The sequence below is a fragment of the Bubalus kerabau genome, chromosome 11 (genome assembly GCF_029407905.1).
Source record: "Bubalus kerabau isolate K-KA32 ecotype Philippines breed swamp buffalo chromosome 11, PCC_UOA_SB_1v2, whole genome shotgun sequence".
Lineage (NCBI taxonomy): Eukaryota > Metazoa > Chordata > Mammalia > Artiodactyla > Bovidae > Bubalus > Bubalus kerabau.
In genome coordinates this window covers 41,254,341-41,272,259 of record NC_073634.1, presented here as the reverse complement: position 1 = coordinate 41,272,259, position 17,919 = coordinate 41,254,341, and the positions used below count along the sequence as shown (strand labels likewise).

The following is a 17,919-nucleotide window of genomic DNA, read 5'->3' as shown; positions in this document are numbered from 1 at the left end:
CAGTGTTCTTGCCTGGAGAATCTCATGGACAGACGAGCCTGGCAGGCTACAGTCCATAGGGTCACAAAGAGTCAGACACGACTGAAGCAACTTAGCACCCACACAGTTGAAGTGACAGCGAAAGTCCTAATCTGTTGTTTCTATCCCTGCCCTCCTCTTGGCACCCAGATCCATAGACCTACCTGCCTGCCTGTCCAAATTGATCTCTCTGGAGTCTACAGTGCCCATCATATTGTCCATCAAAATGAAAAACTGCATCTACTTCTCCAGAACATCCTTCTTTACAAAACTCCCAATTATTCTGGATGACTGTCCTCAGGCAATCAAAGGCCTTGCCTTAATGCTTCAGAGTCCCTCTCTTTTTCCCTGTGTGTATACACCTCTATGTGGACTTCCCTGGTGGCTCAAATGGTAAAGAACCTGCCTGCAATGCAAAAGACCAGAGTTTAATCCCTGGGTCTGGAAGATCCCTTAGAGAAAGGAATAGCAACCCACTCCAGTATTCTTGCCTGAAAAATTCCATGGACAGAGGCGCCTATCGGGCTGCAACCCATGGGGTCACAAGGAGTCAGACACGACTGGGCAACTAACACATACACATACATGTGCCTCTATGTATCTTCATGTAACCCTGCACATCCCTGCATATCTTAGCATTTGCCACATTCTATTGAAACTGTTTACATATCTCTTCACCTATTAGAATATAAACAGATCCACAATGGTGAGAAGTGAAAGGTGACAACTTTTTTTATCAGTCCAAAAAATATCAGATTCTCACATAAACTGCAGTCTCTATAATGAGTCATTCTCACTTGAACTGCAGTCTCTTACTGATATAACTACTCAATAAAAGTGAAGAGAAAAATTAACACAAAGAGATGAAAGAAAACAAAGAACTATCAAAAAAAGCATGTCCCTATATCTGAGACTAATGACTGTGTGGACAAGAGACAAGATTCAAGAAGGATTATAACCAAGAATGGACTGAGTAGTGACTTTAATCCTACCTCAGAATTCTTCCCCTAATTCTTATAAGGAAGTGTATTCACAAATAATAGAAACTCCAATAGAGGAAAAATTATTTTCTCACTCCCTCATTTTTCTTTCATTCTAGCAAACAAGTCCTGTAAGTGCAATGCTTGTGCTGGTGAAGTCGCTATCAGGACCAAGAGAATATATAGTGGACCTGGAGATGGTGACAGTCAACAGTATAGGAACCTTCCGCACTAGTTCAGTGTTAAGATTGACAATAATAGTGGGGCCATTTTCATTTTAGTGTTTTTAAAGAGTCCATTGTAGGCGTTTAAATCAGCCAAAGAATATTGTTATCTTAAAGCACTATTTTATTTATAGACATATCTAGTTCATCTACATCTATATACTGTACACTCATGAATAATTCAAACAATTACACCATGGTATAAAGTGGGCATTTAATCTGTAAAGATTCAAAGGTTGTCTTTCTTACTGTATGTAAATTAGACATTAATCCACTAAACTGGTCTTCTTCAAGAGAGCTAAGCATACTCTTTCTGGTGAAACTTGGATTCTTTTCTGGAAAAGTGGGACCACGCAATGATTGTCTTCTGTGGTGCTTAAGGAAACTTACCACAGCTCCACTGACAGTCTCATAAGGAGACAGTCACCATAACATTGAACAGCATGCAAGTTCAAGAAGGAGATTTTAACTGCTTTGTAAGAAAATGGAAAAAGTCAATAAAGATATATTTCTTTAGAAAATGAAGATATTTGTGTTGGTTTTTACTTTTATGATCAGTCTAAATGTAGTTGTTTATCACATAGTAACAAATCACTATCACATAGTATAGTAGTTTCTATATTTTACATTTTTTCAGAAATTTTTGTTATGAATATAAACAAAAACAGTAAGCAAAGTTCCCCAAATGATTGAGATATCCCCTAGAAAATTATTATATTGCGAAATCTATGGGGAGGAGATGAGAAAACAAATTCATTTCTAAACCACTTTGGAGTTGACCAGAAGAAGCAAACTTGGTGTACTAGTCAGTTTGAGTTGCTATAACAAAATACTGTAGACTAACCGAGTGGCTTATAAATGACATACATTTATTTCTCACAGTCTGGAGGCTGGAAGTCCAAGATCAGGGTGCCAGCATGGTCAGGTTCTGGTGACATGCATAAGTCCTGACCTTCTACCCCCACCTCTAAAATATATATAATTATAGAAGTACATATAATCTGTGTATGAAAATGTGTCTGTGTGCACAGTTGCTCAGTTGTATCTATCCCTTTGTGACCCCATGGAATGTAGGCAACCAGGCATCTCTGTCCATGGAATTTTTCAGGTAAGAATACTGGAGTGGGTTGCCATTTCCTACCCCAGGGGATCTTCCCAGCCCAAGGATCGAACTCACATCTCTTGCACCTCTTGCATCGCACCACCTGGGAAGCCCCTGCCTAGGTTATATATACTTCTGGCTTCCCTGGTAGCTCAGCTAGTAAATAATCCACCTGCAAGGCAGGAGACCCCGGTTCAATTTCTGGGTCAGGAAGATTCTCTGGAGAATGGATAGGCTACCCACCTTGGTATTCCCTGGTGGCTCAGTCAGTAAAAGACTCCCCCTGCCATGTGGGAGGCCTGGGTTCAATCCCTGGGTTGGGAAGACCCCCCTGGAGGAGGGCATGGCAACCCATTCTAGTATTCTTACCTGGATAATCCCCACGGACAGAGGAGCCTGGCAGGCTGCAGTCCACGGGGTTGCAAAGAGTCGGACAAAACTGAGTGACTAAGCATACACAGTAATATATTCTACAAATATTTTTTGTAGAATATATTATTTATATATATTTTTTATATATTATAATAATTATATATAATTATATAAGTTAAATATAATCTATGAGAAAAAAAGACAAGCGACTTAGCAGCAGCAGCAGCATGATAAAATAATAATATATTTTATGTATATATATATATTTTGGGGACCTACAGAAGCCATTAACTGCAAACAAGATGGTTTCCCTTTCATCACAACACCTAGTCCTATTCACAAATCATAAACACAAGAAAAGGGTTGATAAAATGTCACTCATGCAATCCCTGTTCTTTTTAATTCATTTTGACATTTGGCAAAACAAAACAGTTATGTAAAGTTTAAAAATAAAATAAAATTTAAAAAAATAAATAAATAAAATAAAATATGGATAAAACCATTTTACAGTGTGCAATTCAGTGGGGTTTAGTATATTACAATATTATGCAAATATCACTACTACCTAGTTTTGTAACATGTCCATCACTCAAAAATTAAGTCCATACCCATTAGCAGTCAGTCCTCATTCCCCCTTACCACAAGCTTTGGTGGGAGTTACCACTTGTCTAGTTTCTATCTCTCTGAATTTGCCTATTCTAGATGTTTCATCCAACTAGAATCATACAATAGATGTCCTTTTGTGTCTGGCTTCTTTCACTTGGCATCATGTCTTCAAGGTTCAGCCATGTTGTAACATATGTAAGTATTTCACTCCTTTTTATGACTGAGTGATATTCCATTGTATAAATATACCACATTTGTTTACCCATTCATCAGTTGATATATAGTTGATAGGTTGTTTCCACCGGCAATTTCTTTGTATCTGGAGTATCCAAAAGGAAACTGATTACAGTCTAAATCACCCGTTTTTAGTTTCATTTTTAACTAAAAGGAAGAGCAAGTGAAAAATAAATTTTATTCACAGAAGCAAAATCCTCAAAGAAGCTAACACATGAGTCACTTTACAGGTACAACTGTCCTCAGTAAACATAAGAATCTCATGCTCTTTCCAAACATAATTTGAAATTCAAAATAAAGTAAATATCATCACTGAAAACAAACCAAAGCAGTAAAGCAAAGCTTTGTTTTCAAACTACACGTGACTCCCACCTTCCCTCCTCCACGAGAATCACAGGTTTAAACCAGCTACCATGGATAAGAATTATGAAAATAATTCATCATCAGAGTCATTATTATTTAGCAGCAAACATTAATTGAGCAGCTTCTATGGTAGTCTCTTCCAACATCTAACAGTGTGATGGAGCATAGAAGAACCAGGGTATGAGTCTCAATTCTAGCATTAACGAATTATGAGACTTAGCTTCTTGGCACCATGGTTTCTTTATACATAAAACTAGGATATTGAAACAAGGGGGTTTTTTCATCTTTAAAAACTATAACTATTCCTTATACCTGAGCTACATTGAGAGAAAAGGTGGCTCTATTTGCCAAACTTTTTACAACATTTGGGTCTTCTTTGTATGCAGTGGCTGTTGGGAAGCACTGCTGCTGCTGCTGCTGCTGCTAAGTCGCTTCAGTCGTGTCCGACTCTGTGCAACCCCATAGACAGCAGCCCACCAGGCCCCACCATCCCTAGGATTCTCCAGACAAGAACACTGGAGTGGGTTGCCATTTCCTTCTCCAATGCATGAAAGTGAAAAGTGAAAGTGAAGTTGCTCAGTCGTGTCCGACTCTTAGCGACCCCATGGACTGCAGCCCACCAGGCTCCTCCATCCATGGGCGTTTCCAGGCAAGAGTACTGGAGTGGGGTGCCATTGCCTTCTCCCTTGGGAAGCACTGGACATTGGTAAAAAAGAAAACTAATAGCTCCTACCCCAAAACATGTCTTCAAAATGAGAGTTCATTGCTAGGGACAAGGACATGAGAAATAATCCGGTTTAGCTATACATTTTTAAATTACAATTCAAAATAACTTTTTTTAGTTTTCACTGTTCAGTTATGCATGTTTTGCTCCTTTCTACTGATTCTAACTGAAATATTATTTCTCATGTTAAACTGAAAATGATTTTACTTTGTTTTGCCAGCAAAAAATTCAAGTCATAGGTTCTCACACTTCCAAACATGCTTCCAGAAAAACCACATGTTCTTACTCGGTAAGCCTCAGTAATGAAGACTGAACTAGTAATTTCCATCACCAGTCCAATGCCCATACCTGGGTTCTGAAACTTTCATGCTTTCTGACTGGACAGAGGTATTTTCCGATAGCAGTTAGAAAAGACCTCTTGGTTGCTAAGACTTCTCAAAAGGGGAATAACTTCCCTTCAGCTGCCCAATTTCCCTTTTAAATAGGTTTTTTGACAATATGCAGACTTCATCTCTTCTAAACATAAAATCTCCTATTACCTACACTTCTTTTTAATAATAATAGGATTCTAAACTTAGATGCCACCTGGTGAAACCAAGTTATTAACACTTGCTCAACCTACTCAGTGCTTTATGGTGACCTAAATGTGATTCACTTTGCTGTACAATAGAAACTAATACAACATTGTAAAGCAACTATACTCCAATAATAAACAAAACTTTTTTAAAAAGACTTTCAAGGTCACAGTTTATTGAGCAAGAGCACTGTGCCTTAAATGAATGTCTTATGACTTAGATTAGGGCTCTTTTTGTTGGCTATACTCCAAATTTCAACACCAACAAGCAATCACTTTCCTTCCAAGCTTCTTCCTGCAGTATCCACCCCAAACTGTGGACCAGCTTTGCTGATTACCACGAGCAGTTGTCACCACTGCTGTTAACTGCAAAAAGATTGAAATAGCACAGGTACTAACCTGATTCTGATTTAGTCTGTTAAACTTTGCTCATTTGTTCTCTAAAAAAAACCTCCAGCAAGACGAAAATAACTGTTACACAAAATGCTTCTGAACTCTAGAAACTGAAACTCAAGGACCAATCATGTAGACCTTACTATACTTGAGAGCTTAGAAATTTCTAAAAGGAGAAAAGAAAGCCTATTCCTAAAGGTACAAACAGAACTGTCTGCACAGGGGAGCTTTGAGAGAGACAGTAAGGGTGGAAAGGGGTTAGTATTCTCCTCATTCAAAAACTAGACCAAAATACAATGAGTCCTTCCTCCCATAAGATCAGTGGAAGGTAAGGGGTTAATGAAAGATTACTGCCAGTCCTGATATCAGTTAACATTCATTAGGTGTTTATTGAAGGAGCAAACAACGAACATCATCACCTCATCACCTAAAGCATTCTTGCTTTAGAGGTTTGAAATAACATAAGAGATTTTTATTTTATTAACAACTCAGCCAACTGTGGGGCTTTTGGCTCTTTCACAATGTTTAAGTTAAAATGATCTCCCTGGGGCTTCCTTAGTGGTCCAGTGGTTAAGAATCCACCTTCCAATGCAAGGGACATGAATTTGATCCCTTGTTCAAGAACTAAGATCCCACATGCTGTGGGGCAACTAAGCCTGTGTGCCACAACTGTTAAAGCCCACGCACCCTAGAGCCTGTGCTCCACAAAAGAAGCCTCACTATGAGAAGCCTCTGCACTGCAACTAGGGAATAAACCCCCACTCACTGCAACTAGAGAAAGCCCAAGTGCACCAACAAAGAGCCCATATGCTGCATTGAGGACCCAGTGCAGCCAAAATAAATACTATGATGACATCATTTACTTACTTAATTCATCTCATCCTCAATTTGAAAAATGACCCCCCCAAAAAAGTTAGGACTTTATACTGTGATTTAAAATATATAAATATTAGAGGGTGGAAATAAGCTAGAAATCAATCCCCATTTTTATCTAAAGAATATAGTTATCTCTACCACTCTGCCTCTACAAGGAAGTTGTTTTAGTAAATGCAAAGGATGGAAATAGAAAGATTGTTCAATACCCTAAGACCATCTGAACACAACCCAGTGAGATTATTATTTGGGGGGAAGCTTCACAATTACAAGTTTATTGTTGAACCTTGTTTCCATGATTGCAAGCAGTTGCTTATGTTTTGAATGGCCATGTATGCTTCTAACTTTCTAGTTCTTCCTTTAAAATATAGAACAGCTGCTGGCCTACTCATATGTTACACATACGAAGCCCACAAGGGACAAGGCCTTCCATTAATATGTTGAATTATTTTTAACACATTTGTATTTCTATCCTGACTCATCATCTCAGAGAGAGGGCAAGTTTCCATCTTCCCAGCTGGGGGGAACACCTGCAAAATACAAATGCAGACTGTGACACATCTGGTACCAAAAAACCAATCTTGTTTCATCTGGCCAGCAGACTAAAATATCAGGATTGTTGAACAGAAACAAGGCAAAAAGTTAACTGCCATTTATATGTAGTCAACACAGATGTCTATTTAAGCTGTTTATATTATAAGCTCATGTGTATGTTAACAGAGCACAGACCCCTTTAATAAGCCAGAGTTGGATTATAAACGCAAGAGAATTTTAAAGCCCTGAACGCAATAATTTGGTTCTTTTTTATCTTCCCATAGAAACTAAATTAATTTCATCAGAATCTCAGCATTCTTTTTAAACAGATGCATTTAACACAAATAAATAATTTTGTTGAATACCAAACTATTTCCTTTAGAAACTGTATTCCATGTTTTTTATTTTAATGTTTATATTATGTTTCTTAAAGTGACTTAAACCAGGTGTCTTCTTTTCTGTTGCCCCAGAAGAAGACCCTGTCACAGAACTGAGTGTGGGAAGTTTGACAGGTTAACTTAGGAAGCATAAGTGAGAAACTAGGGTAAGTGAGTCAGGGAAGTGAGAGATGCTAATAACTGAGTGAGTAAATGAGTGGGTCTCTTCTGTAAGCAAATTAGTACTTAGTTTCTCTGGGGATCCTCTGAGATATAGTGTAGAACTCTCCTCAAAAGCCTCCCACCAGAAGCTGCCTGGACAGACTCCCATCCCTGTGGGAGGGTTACCCCCGGGGCACTAATGCCACACACACCCAGTTACAACTACCTGTAGGGGGGTGAGCTTTCTGGCACTGGAGAAAGCCCTCAGGCAGAGAAGGGAGACTAAGGCTTGATACGGGATGTTGTCAGGGAGCTAGAAACTTCTACTGCAAACCTCAGTAAGCTCTTGCTGCTGACAGACTGTCTGCCAGGCAGCAATACCCACACTGCTTGGATTCTGACCACAGAAGCACGTGGCCTGATGGTTTCATACCACATAAGCCTTTCCTGAACCTTTTTCTGTTGGTTCTTCATCTTCTCCCCCCCACTTCCTTTCTCTGGCAAAAACCCAAGTTTTTTTCTCCTCTGTGTATCACTCATTTAGCAAATCAGGCCCCAAACATGTTCATTCAATGCAAAGACACGCAAGATATTATGTACAGTGGTATTGTACACTTAACACCATGAGCCTGATTCCAGAGCACAAGTCCAACTATAGAGTTTTATATAAAATTAGTTGTCATTCAAAGATGAATTTTCATGGAAGCGAGTAAAGCTAAAGCTTCAAGGCCTTTCCCTTGCATCATCCTTTCCAAGGCTCTGAAGCTACAATATGTCCATGTTATCATATTATTTTTGTAAAATTTGAAAAAGCAATACCTTTTAGCCAAACAGGTTAGGACTCTGATCATTCCTCTGAGGTATCCCCTTTCATACTTCTTGTGTTAGGTAGCACTGGGATGGTCATAAGGATTTAGGGGAATCCAGCCCAGGAAATTGAGTTAGAAAGTACATTTAACTCCACCTTAGAGAAATGTACCTATATAGTTCACAATCACTTCTATGTATGTTTAATTCCAGGTCCTGTCTGGTATAGGAACATCTTCTAAAAATATTCCTACCACCCACCCTCCATGTTGATTTTACCTAACAGCATGCACAGAGATTCAAGGCTAGGGGTCTTATCACAGTGTAATGTGTCCTACAAGAGTCAACCATGACTGAGCAACTAACACTTTCACACAGTATCCAGCACCAGAGTAGGTAGTAGAAGAAAAACAAGTTTTGAAAGAGCCAGAAGCTAATCTATGAAAAATTCTCCCAATCATCAGAGGTGTAAAATGAAAACCAAAAAATTTGGTTTTTATTTGATACCTTTTCAGGAATGTATTTAATTATGTAACATGTTGTTGCTCAGTTTCCCAGTCATGTCCAACTCTTCACAACCCCATAAACTGCAGCATGCCAGGCCTCTGTGTCCCTCACCATCTCCCAAAGTTTGCCCAAGTTCATGTCCATTGCATTGGTGATGCCATCCAGCCATCTCATCCTCGGACATCCTCTTCTCCTTCTGACCTCAATCTTTCCCAGCCTCAGGGACTTTGCCAGTGAGTCAGCTGTTCATATCAGATGACCAAAATGCTGGAGTTTCAGTTTTAGCATCAGTCCTTCCAACCAGTATCCAGGGTTGATTTCCCTTAAGATTGACTGGTTTGATCTTCTTGCTGTCTAAGGGACTTTCAGGAGTCTTCTCCAGCACAACAGTTTGAAGGACTCAGTTCTTTGGTGCTTCGCCTTCTTTACTGTCCAGCTCTCACAACCATACGTGATCACTGGGAAGGCCATAGCCTTGACTATACGGACCTTTCTTGTGAGAGTACTGTCTCTGCTTTTCAGCACATTGTCTAGGTTTGTCATAGCTTTCCTGCCAAGAAACAAACACCTTCTGATTTCATGGCTGCATTCACCATCCACAATGATTTTAGAGCCCAAGAAGAGGAAATCTATAACTACTTGCACCTTTTCCCCTACTATTTACCATGAAGTAATGGGGCTGGATGCCATGATCTTAGTTTTTTTAACATTTAGTCTTAAGCTGGCTCTTTCACTCTCCTCCTTCACCCTTATCAAGAGGCTTTTTAGTTCCTCTTCACTTTCTGCCATTAGAGTGGTATCATCTGCATATCTGAGGTTGTTGATGTTTCTCCCCACTACCTTGATTCCAGCTTGTAACTCATCCAGCCCAGCATTTCTTGTGATGTGCTCAGCATATAGATTAAACAAACAGGGTGACAGCAGACAACACTATCATACTCCTTTCTCAATCTTGACCCAATCAGTTGTTTAATATAGGGTTTTAACTATTGCTTCTTGACCCGCATACAGGTTTCTCAGGAGACAGGTAAAATAGTCTGGTATCCTTATCTCTTTAAGAGCTTTCCATTTATTATGATCCAAACAGTCAAAGGCTTTGATGTAGTCAATGAAACAGAGGTAGATGTTTTCTGGAATTCCCTAGCTCTCTCTATGATCCAGCAAATGTTGGTGATTTGATCTCTGGTTCCTCTTCCTTTCCTAAATCAAGCTTGGACATCTGGAAATTCTTAGTTCACATAATGCTGAAGTCTTAGCATGCAAGATTATAAGCACGGGAGATGAGTATAATTGTCCAATGATTAGCATATTTTTTAGTACCACCCTTCTTGAGAATTAGGATGAGGATTGATCTTTTCCAATCCCATAGCCAGGTCTTCCAGATTTGCTGACAAATTGAATGCAACACTTTGATGGCATCATCCTTTAGGGTTTTGAATACAGTGTATGTATGAACAGTGTATGTAGCATATGCATTTATAAATGCACCATATCATGAAAATATTTTTCATATATTTCTATAAGAACTCACTAGAAATTATTCTGACAGGAAGAATTGAATTATAATCCCCCAAATCTATCACTTCAGTTCAGTTTGGTTCCGTTGCTCAGTCGTGTCCAACTCTTCGCAACCCCATGAATCGCAGCACACCAGGCCTCCCTGTCCATCACCAACTCCCGGAGTTCACTCAGACTCACATCCATCGAGTCAGTGATGCCATTCAGCCATCTCATCCTCTGTCGTCCCCTTCTCCTCCTGCCCCCAATCCCTCCCAGCATCAGGGTCTTTTCCAATGAGTCAACTCTTCGCATGAGGTGGCCAAAGTACTGGAGTTTCAGCTTCAGCATCATTCCTTCCAAAGAAATCCCAGGGCTGATCTCCTTCAGAATGGACTGGTTGGATCTCCTTGCAGTCCAAGGGACTCTCAAGAGTCTTCTCCAACACCACAGTTCAAAAGCAACAATTCTTCGGCACTCAGCCTTCTTCATAGTCCAACTCTCACATCCATACATGACCACAAGAAAAACCATAGCCTTGACTAGGCGGACCTTTGTTGGCAAAGTAATGTCTCTGCTTTTGAATGTGCTATCTAGGTTGGTCATAACTTTCCTTCCAAGGAGTAAGCGTCTTTTAATTTCATGGCTGCAATCACCATCTGCAGTGATTTTGGAGCCCAGAAAAAGAAAGTCTGACACTGTTTCCACTGTTTCCCCATCTATTTCCCATGAAGTGATGGGACCAGATGCCATGATCTTAGTTTCTGAATGTTGAGCTTTAAGCCAACTTTTTCACTCTCCACTTTCACTTTCATCAAGAGGCTTTTGAGTTCCTCTTCACTTTCTGCCATAAGGGTGGTGTCATCTGCATATCTGAGGTTATAGATATTTCTCCCAGCAATCTTGATTCCAGCTTGTGCTTCTTCCAGCCCAGCGTTTCTCATGATGTACTCTGCATCTAAGTTAAATAAGCAGGGTGACAATATACAGCCTTGATGTACTCCTTTTCTTATTTGGAACCAGTCTGTTGTTCCATGTCCAGTTCTAAGGGTTTATATAGGTTTCTCAAGAGGCAGGTCAGGTGGTCTGGTATTCCCATCTCTTTCAGAATTTTCCAGAGTTTATTGTGATCCACACACTCAAAAGGCTTTGGCATAGTCAATAAAGCAGAAATAGATGTTTTTCTGGATCTCTCTTGCTTTTTCCATGATCCAGCAGATGTTGGCAATTTGATCTCTGGTTCCTCTGCCTTTTCTAAAACCAGCTAGAACATCTGGACGTTCATGGTTCACGTATTGCTGAAGCCTGGCTTGAAGAATTTTGAGCATTACTTTACTAGCGTGTGAGATGAGTGCAATTTTGTGCAGTAGTTTGAGCATTCTTTGGGATTGCCTTTCTTAGGGATTGGAATGAAAACTGACCTTTTCCAGTCCTGTGGCCAATGCTGAGTTTTCCAAATTTGCTGGCATATTGAGTGAAGCACTTTCACAGCATCATCTTTCAGGATTTGAAATAGCTCAACTGGAATTCCATCACCTCCACTAGCTTTGTTCATAGTGATGCTTTCTAAGGCCCACTTGACCTCACATTCCAGGATGTTTGGCTCTAGGTCAGTGATCACACCGTCGTGATTATCTGGGTCGTGAAAATCTTTTTTGTATAGTTCTGTGTATTCCTGCCATGCAACCTCTTCTTAATATCTTCTGCTTCTGTTAGGTCCATACCATTTCTGTCCTTTGTTGAGCCCGTCTTCACATGAAATGTTCCCTTGGTATCTCTAATTTTCTTGAAGAGATCTCTAGTCTTTCCATTCTGTTGTTTTCCTCTATTTCTTTGCATTGATCACTGAGGAAGGCTTTGTTATCTCTCCTTGCTATTCTTTGGAACTCTGCATTCAGATGCTTATATCTTTCCTTTTCTCCTTTGCTTTTCGCTTCTCTTCTTTTCACAGCTATTTTTAAGACCTCCCCAGACAGCCATTTTGCTTTTTTGCATTTCTTTTCTATGGGGATGGTTGTGATCCCCATCTCCTACACAATGTCACCAACCTCCAACCATAGTTCATCAGGCACTCTATCAGATCTAGTCCCTTAAATCTATTTCTCACTTCCACTGTGTAATCATAAGGGATTTGATTTAGGTCATACCTGAATGGTCTAGTGGTTTTCCCTACTTTCTTCAATTTAAGTCTGAATTTGGCAATAAGGAGTTCATGATCTGAGCCACAGTTAGCTCCTGGTCTTGTTTTTGTTGACTGTATAGAGCGTCTTCATCTTTGGCTGCAAAGAATATAATCAATCTGATTTCGGTGTTGACCATCTGGTGATGTCCATGTGTAGAGTCTTCTCTTGTGTTGTTGGAAGAAGGTGTTTGCTATGACCAGTGCATTTTCTTGGCAAAACTCCATTAGTCTTTGCCCTGCTTCATTCCATACTCCAAGGCCAAATATGCCTGTTACTCCAGGTGTTTCCTGACTTCCTACTTTTGCATTCCAGCCCTCTATAATGAAAAGGACATCTTTTTTGGGTGTTAGTTCTAAAAGGTCATGTAGGTCTTCATAGAACCGTTCAACTTCAGCTTCTTCAGCATTACTGGTTAGGGCATAGACTTGGATTACCGTGATATTGAATGGTTTACCTTGGAAATGAACAGAGATCATTCTGTCGTTTTTGAGATTGCATCCAAGTACTGCATTTTGGACTCTTTTGTTGACCATGATGGCTACTCCATTTCTTCTAAGGGATTCCTGCCTGCAGTAGTAGATATAATGGTCATCTGAGTTAAATTCACCCATTCCAGTCCATTTTAGTTCGCTGATTCCTAGAATGTCGATGTTCAGTCTTGCTGTCTCCTGTTTGACCACTTCCAATTTGCCTTGATTCATGAACCTGACATTCCAGGTTCCTATGCAATATTGCTCTTTACAGCATCGGACCTTGCTTCTGTCACCAGTCACATCCACAACTGGGTATTGTTTTTGCTTTGGCTCCATCCCTTCATTCTTTCTGGAGTTATTTCTCTACTGATCTCCAGTAGCATATTGGGCACTTACCGACCTGGGGAGTTCCTCTTTCAGTATCCTATCATTTTGGCTTTTCATACTGTTCATGGGGTTCTCAAGGCAAGAATACTGAAGTGGTTTTCCATTCCCTTCTCCAGTGGACCACATTCTGTCAGACCTCTCTACCATGACCCGTCCATCTTGGGTGGCCCCACACAGCATGGCTTAGTTTCATTGAGTTAGACAAGGCTGTGGTCCTAGTGTGATTAGATTGACTAGTTTTCTGTGATTATGCTTTCAGTGTGTCTGCCCTCTGATGCCCTCTTGCAACACCTACCGTCTTACTTGGGTCTCTCTTACCTTGGACGTGGGGTATCTCTTCACGGCTGCTCCAGCAAAGCACAGCCACTGCTCCTTACCATGGACGAGGGGTAAATTGGCTTCCCAGATGGCTCAGTGGTAAAGAATCCCAAATCTGTAGTCCCCCCCAAAACTGTAATTCACTGAAATGAAGAAATAAATTTCAAGTAGAAATAATGAATAGATGCTTACATTGATCAAATTAATAAAAAGGAATGAGTCATGTGAACATGTTGGGATGGAATTTAAGAGTCCTGCTACTTTGATATGGAACACTAACATCAGTAAAGAAAACATAAAACTGATAATTTTACCACCACAACAAGGTCATTGACACCTCATTAGTAAGTGAATGTGGCCATTTCAAAGGGTGTTTAACATTAGTTCTTAACAAGAAAACCAGGAGTGATTTACAGTTGTATATATCTTATATGATAGAAGCTTGCTGCTGCTGCTGCTAAGTCGCTTCAGTAGTAGCCAATTCTGTGCGACCCCATAGACGGCAGCCCACCAGGCTCCCCCATCCCTGGGATTCTCCAGGCAAGAACACTGGAGTGGCTTGCCATTTCCTTCTCCAATGCATGAAAGTGAAAAGTGAAAGTGAAGTCACTCAATCTTGTCCGACTCTTAGCGACCCCATGGACTGCAGCTCACCAGGCTCTGCAGTCCCTGGGATTCTCCAGGCAAGAGTACCGGAGTGGGGTGCCATTGCCTTCTCCAGAACATTGCTGCTGCTGCTGCTGCTAAGTCACTTCAGTCGTGTCCGACTCTGTGCGACGCCATAGACAGCAGCCCACTAGGCTCCTCTGTCCCTGGGATTCTCCAGGCAAGAATACTGGAGAGGGTTGCCATTTCCTTCTCCAATGCATGAAGGTTTCTAAGTTTGACAACAATTTCAAAATTTTGTATGACATTGCCAAAATGGCTCTTGAAACCAAAGAAATCTTTTTGTAAACCTGTCAATTTAAAATTGTTCTCAACCATTCTAGAAGAAAGATTGGGTTATCTTTCTATTCTTTCTATAAGAAAGAACGTACTGTAGAGCACAGGGAATTCTACTCTTTAAAATTGGAAAGCAATTTTAAAAAGAATAAATACATGTATATTTATAACTGAGTCACTTTGTTGTACACCTGAAACTAACACAACATTGTTAATCAATAATACTCCAATATAAAATTAAAATTTCAAGAAAAAGAAATGATGTTACAAAGTTGTGGCCATAGGCAATCAAAAGATATGTATTCAAAATGTAGGAGGAAAAGTATTACCAAGGAGTTTCTGGTAGCTAATTAATAAAAAATATTATTTTCCTAGACTTTGTGATGTTTGCTGTCAGGTTTTAAATCTTGTGATTTGTGATTTGTTTTGTTATTTTAAACAATAATTCCCTTTTGTGTCTAATTTTGCATTTATAATTTGTATTCTTTCCTGTAAAATGAGCTTCTAAATATGTATAGGCTTTGCTCAAAGCCTGGATGCATCCCTGATCACATGAAGTAGTCCTGCACCTAGCAATTATGGGGCTTTTGTGAAAAGAGAAAAGAATATTTAATCTGACCCTTAGAATATTTGCATAGGGAAAAAAGGTATAGGAGATAACGCTTTATTTCAAATTTGGCAGCAAAATGCATAGGTATCAATTAATCTTCTTAATAGCAATTGTGTATTTAAAAGTTGCTAATTTCTGATTCAACCTCAAAAGTTGAAAAGTCTCTTTCAACCTCTGGCCTCTATTAGGTGTGTTCTTACAGTAATTAAACGTGCTGTTCCTCCACTTTGTCTTTTAATGGTGATTATCTGCTTTTATTTCCTCCTAAGATCTGTTGATTAGCCATTAATAAGAGTTTTCCTTGTGGCTCAGCTGGTGAAGAATCCGCCTGCAATGCGGGAGACCTGGGTTTGACCCCTAGGTTAGGAAGATCCCCTGGAGAAGAGAAAGGCTACCCACTCCAGTATTCAGTCCTAGAGAATTCCACGAACTGTTTAGTCCACGGGGTCGCAAAGAGTCGGACATGATTGAGCGACTTTCACTTTAACTTTCACAAAGACCTCAAAGACAGAAGCTTTCCAAACCCCTGGTTACATCGCAGCTCCAGGCCTTATATAATAATTCGAGTGTAATTCACTTCAGTAAACATTCAACTGGACATCCACTATACACAGGGCACTGTGCTAAGTACTAAGGGAGCAAAGGTAAATATGACATAGTCCTTGGCCTCAAAGAACTTACAACATGATTAGAAAATTAAACACAATAATATCAGTTCAACTTTTTTTCAATAGACACTATTTATTTAGCTTTCAGTCCATTACCTCATTCCTCATATTCATCCAATGAAGAAGGAGTTCCATTTTAAACAATGAAGTTTAGTTCCATTTCACTGGTGAAGAAGCAGATTTAATGACTTGTTTAGGGCCAGATGTCAAGCAGGAGCAGAATCAAGACTGGAAACAAGACCTATCTTTCTCTAGAGCCTTAATATGATCTACCGGGAGCACAACGGAGAGCATTTAACCCTGAATGGGGGACATCATAGAAAGCAGAGCTGGTCTGAAAGATGGAATGAGTTTGTCCCAGCAAAGAAAGGTTATTCCTGCAGAGAGGAATTTACACACAAAGGCAAGGAAGTAAAACACAACAAGGGACATGTCAAGAAACCTCATAAACCTTGTAGCTCCTAAATTAACCAAGATCCTGACTCCTAATACTGAATAATGTGGTGACAAATCTCACTCCATCCATCAGCTTTTTCATTTCCCCAACCTTTCTTTACATCTCTCCTTATTTTAATCTTTCCACAAGCATGGATACAATGGCTTTTTAAATACTCTTCCTATTTTTTAGTCAATTTAGTAATTGGGGGAAACAGATAATCAAATAATCCCACAAACAAGTGTAAAATTGCAGCTATGACAGATTCTACCAAAAAGGCAGGTGGTGTTCCAAGAGTCTATAATGGGGGAAATCAAATGACCTACCCAGGCATCCCTTGAAAAATGTTTCCAGAGCTGAGCTATTGGAAATGGGAAGGAGATAACCAAATAAAAAGGGAGGGAAGGATGTTCAGAAAAGGATCTATATACACAAGGGCCCTTGGGAGGGAAGAAGTATTTTGTGGAACGGAGTACAAGGGACTGGAATACCAGTGTAGGTGAAGCTGAAAACATAATAGAATAGGAGATAAAGCTAGACAGGGTACCACTGAAGAATTTGCGCCTTTATTCTTAGAGCAATGGAAAGCTACCTAAATATTTTAAGTAGGTAAGTAACGTCATCATATTTGCACTTTGGAAAAACTCCCTTTGATCTTCAGATAAACTGGAAAGGAGTCAGAATGGATTTTTTTTACACACTACCATGTGCTTGCTCCATGGGAGTAAAGCTATGACAAACCGAGACAGCATATTAAAAAGCAGAGACATCACTTTACTAACGCAGGTCCGCATAGTCAAAGCTATGGTTTTTCCAGCAGTCATGTGAGAGTTGGACCACAGAGAAGTTTGAGCACCAAAGAATTGATGTTTTTAAACTGTGGTCCTGGAGAAGACTCTTGAGAGTCCCATGGACTGCAAGGAGATCAAACTAATCAATCCTACAGGCAATCAACCCTGAATATTTATTGGAAGGACTGATGCTGAAGTGGAAGCTCCAATACTTTGGCCACCTGATGGGAAGAGCTGACTCATTGGAAAAGACCCAGAGGCTGGGAAAGATTGAGGGCATAAGGAGAAGGGGGCGACGATGAGATGGTTGGATGGTATCACCGATTCAATGGACATGAGTTTGAGCAAACTCAAGGAGACAGTGAAGGACAGCAAAGCCTAGTGTGCTGCAGTGCATGGGATGGCAAAGAGTCAGACACAACTGAGTGGCTGAACAACAACAACGATGTGAAAAATAGATAGCTAGTGGGAACTTGCTGTATAGTACAAGGAGCTCAGCTTGATGCTCTGTGACAGCCTAGATGGGTGGGAAGGGGTGGGAGATGAGAGGGAGGCCTACAAGGGAGGGTAAATACACACACACACACACACATAGCTGATACCCTTCATTGTACAGCAGAAAGTAACAACATTATGAAGCAATTATACTCCAATTTTTTAAAAAAAGAACTAAAAAAAAAAAAAAGAAGAAGATTATGCAAGCAGCCCAGGAAAAAATGATATGCTAACTTGGACAAAAGAATTGGTGGAGAGCATGAAGAGAA

The 17,919-nt window shown here is 40.0% G+C and overlaps 1 protein-coding gene across 4 annotated transcripts in view; it reads left to right on the top strand.

Moving 5' to 3' along the window:
* The window catches only part of EFEMP1 (EGF containing fibulin extracellular matrix protein 1), a 71,692-nt gene extending 69,945 nt beyond the window's left edge, over positions 1-1,747 (top strand). For all 4 annotated transcript variants that reach the window (XM_055540161.1, XM_055540158.1, XM_055540159.1 and 1 more), the window contains one exon: positions 1,118-1,747. In XM_055540161.1, coding sequence (XP_055396136.1) covers positions 1,118-1,279 — 162 coding nt within the window. In that variant the 3' untranslated portion in view covers positions 1,280-1,747. The remainder of the gene's footprint in view (positions 1-1,117) is intronic.
* The last annotated feature ends 16,172 nt before the right edge of the window (positions 1,748-17,919 follow it).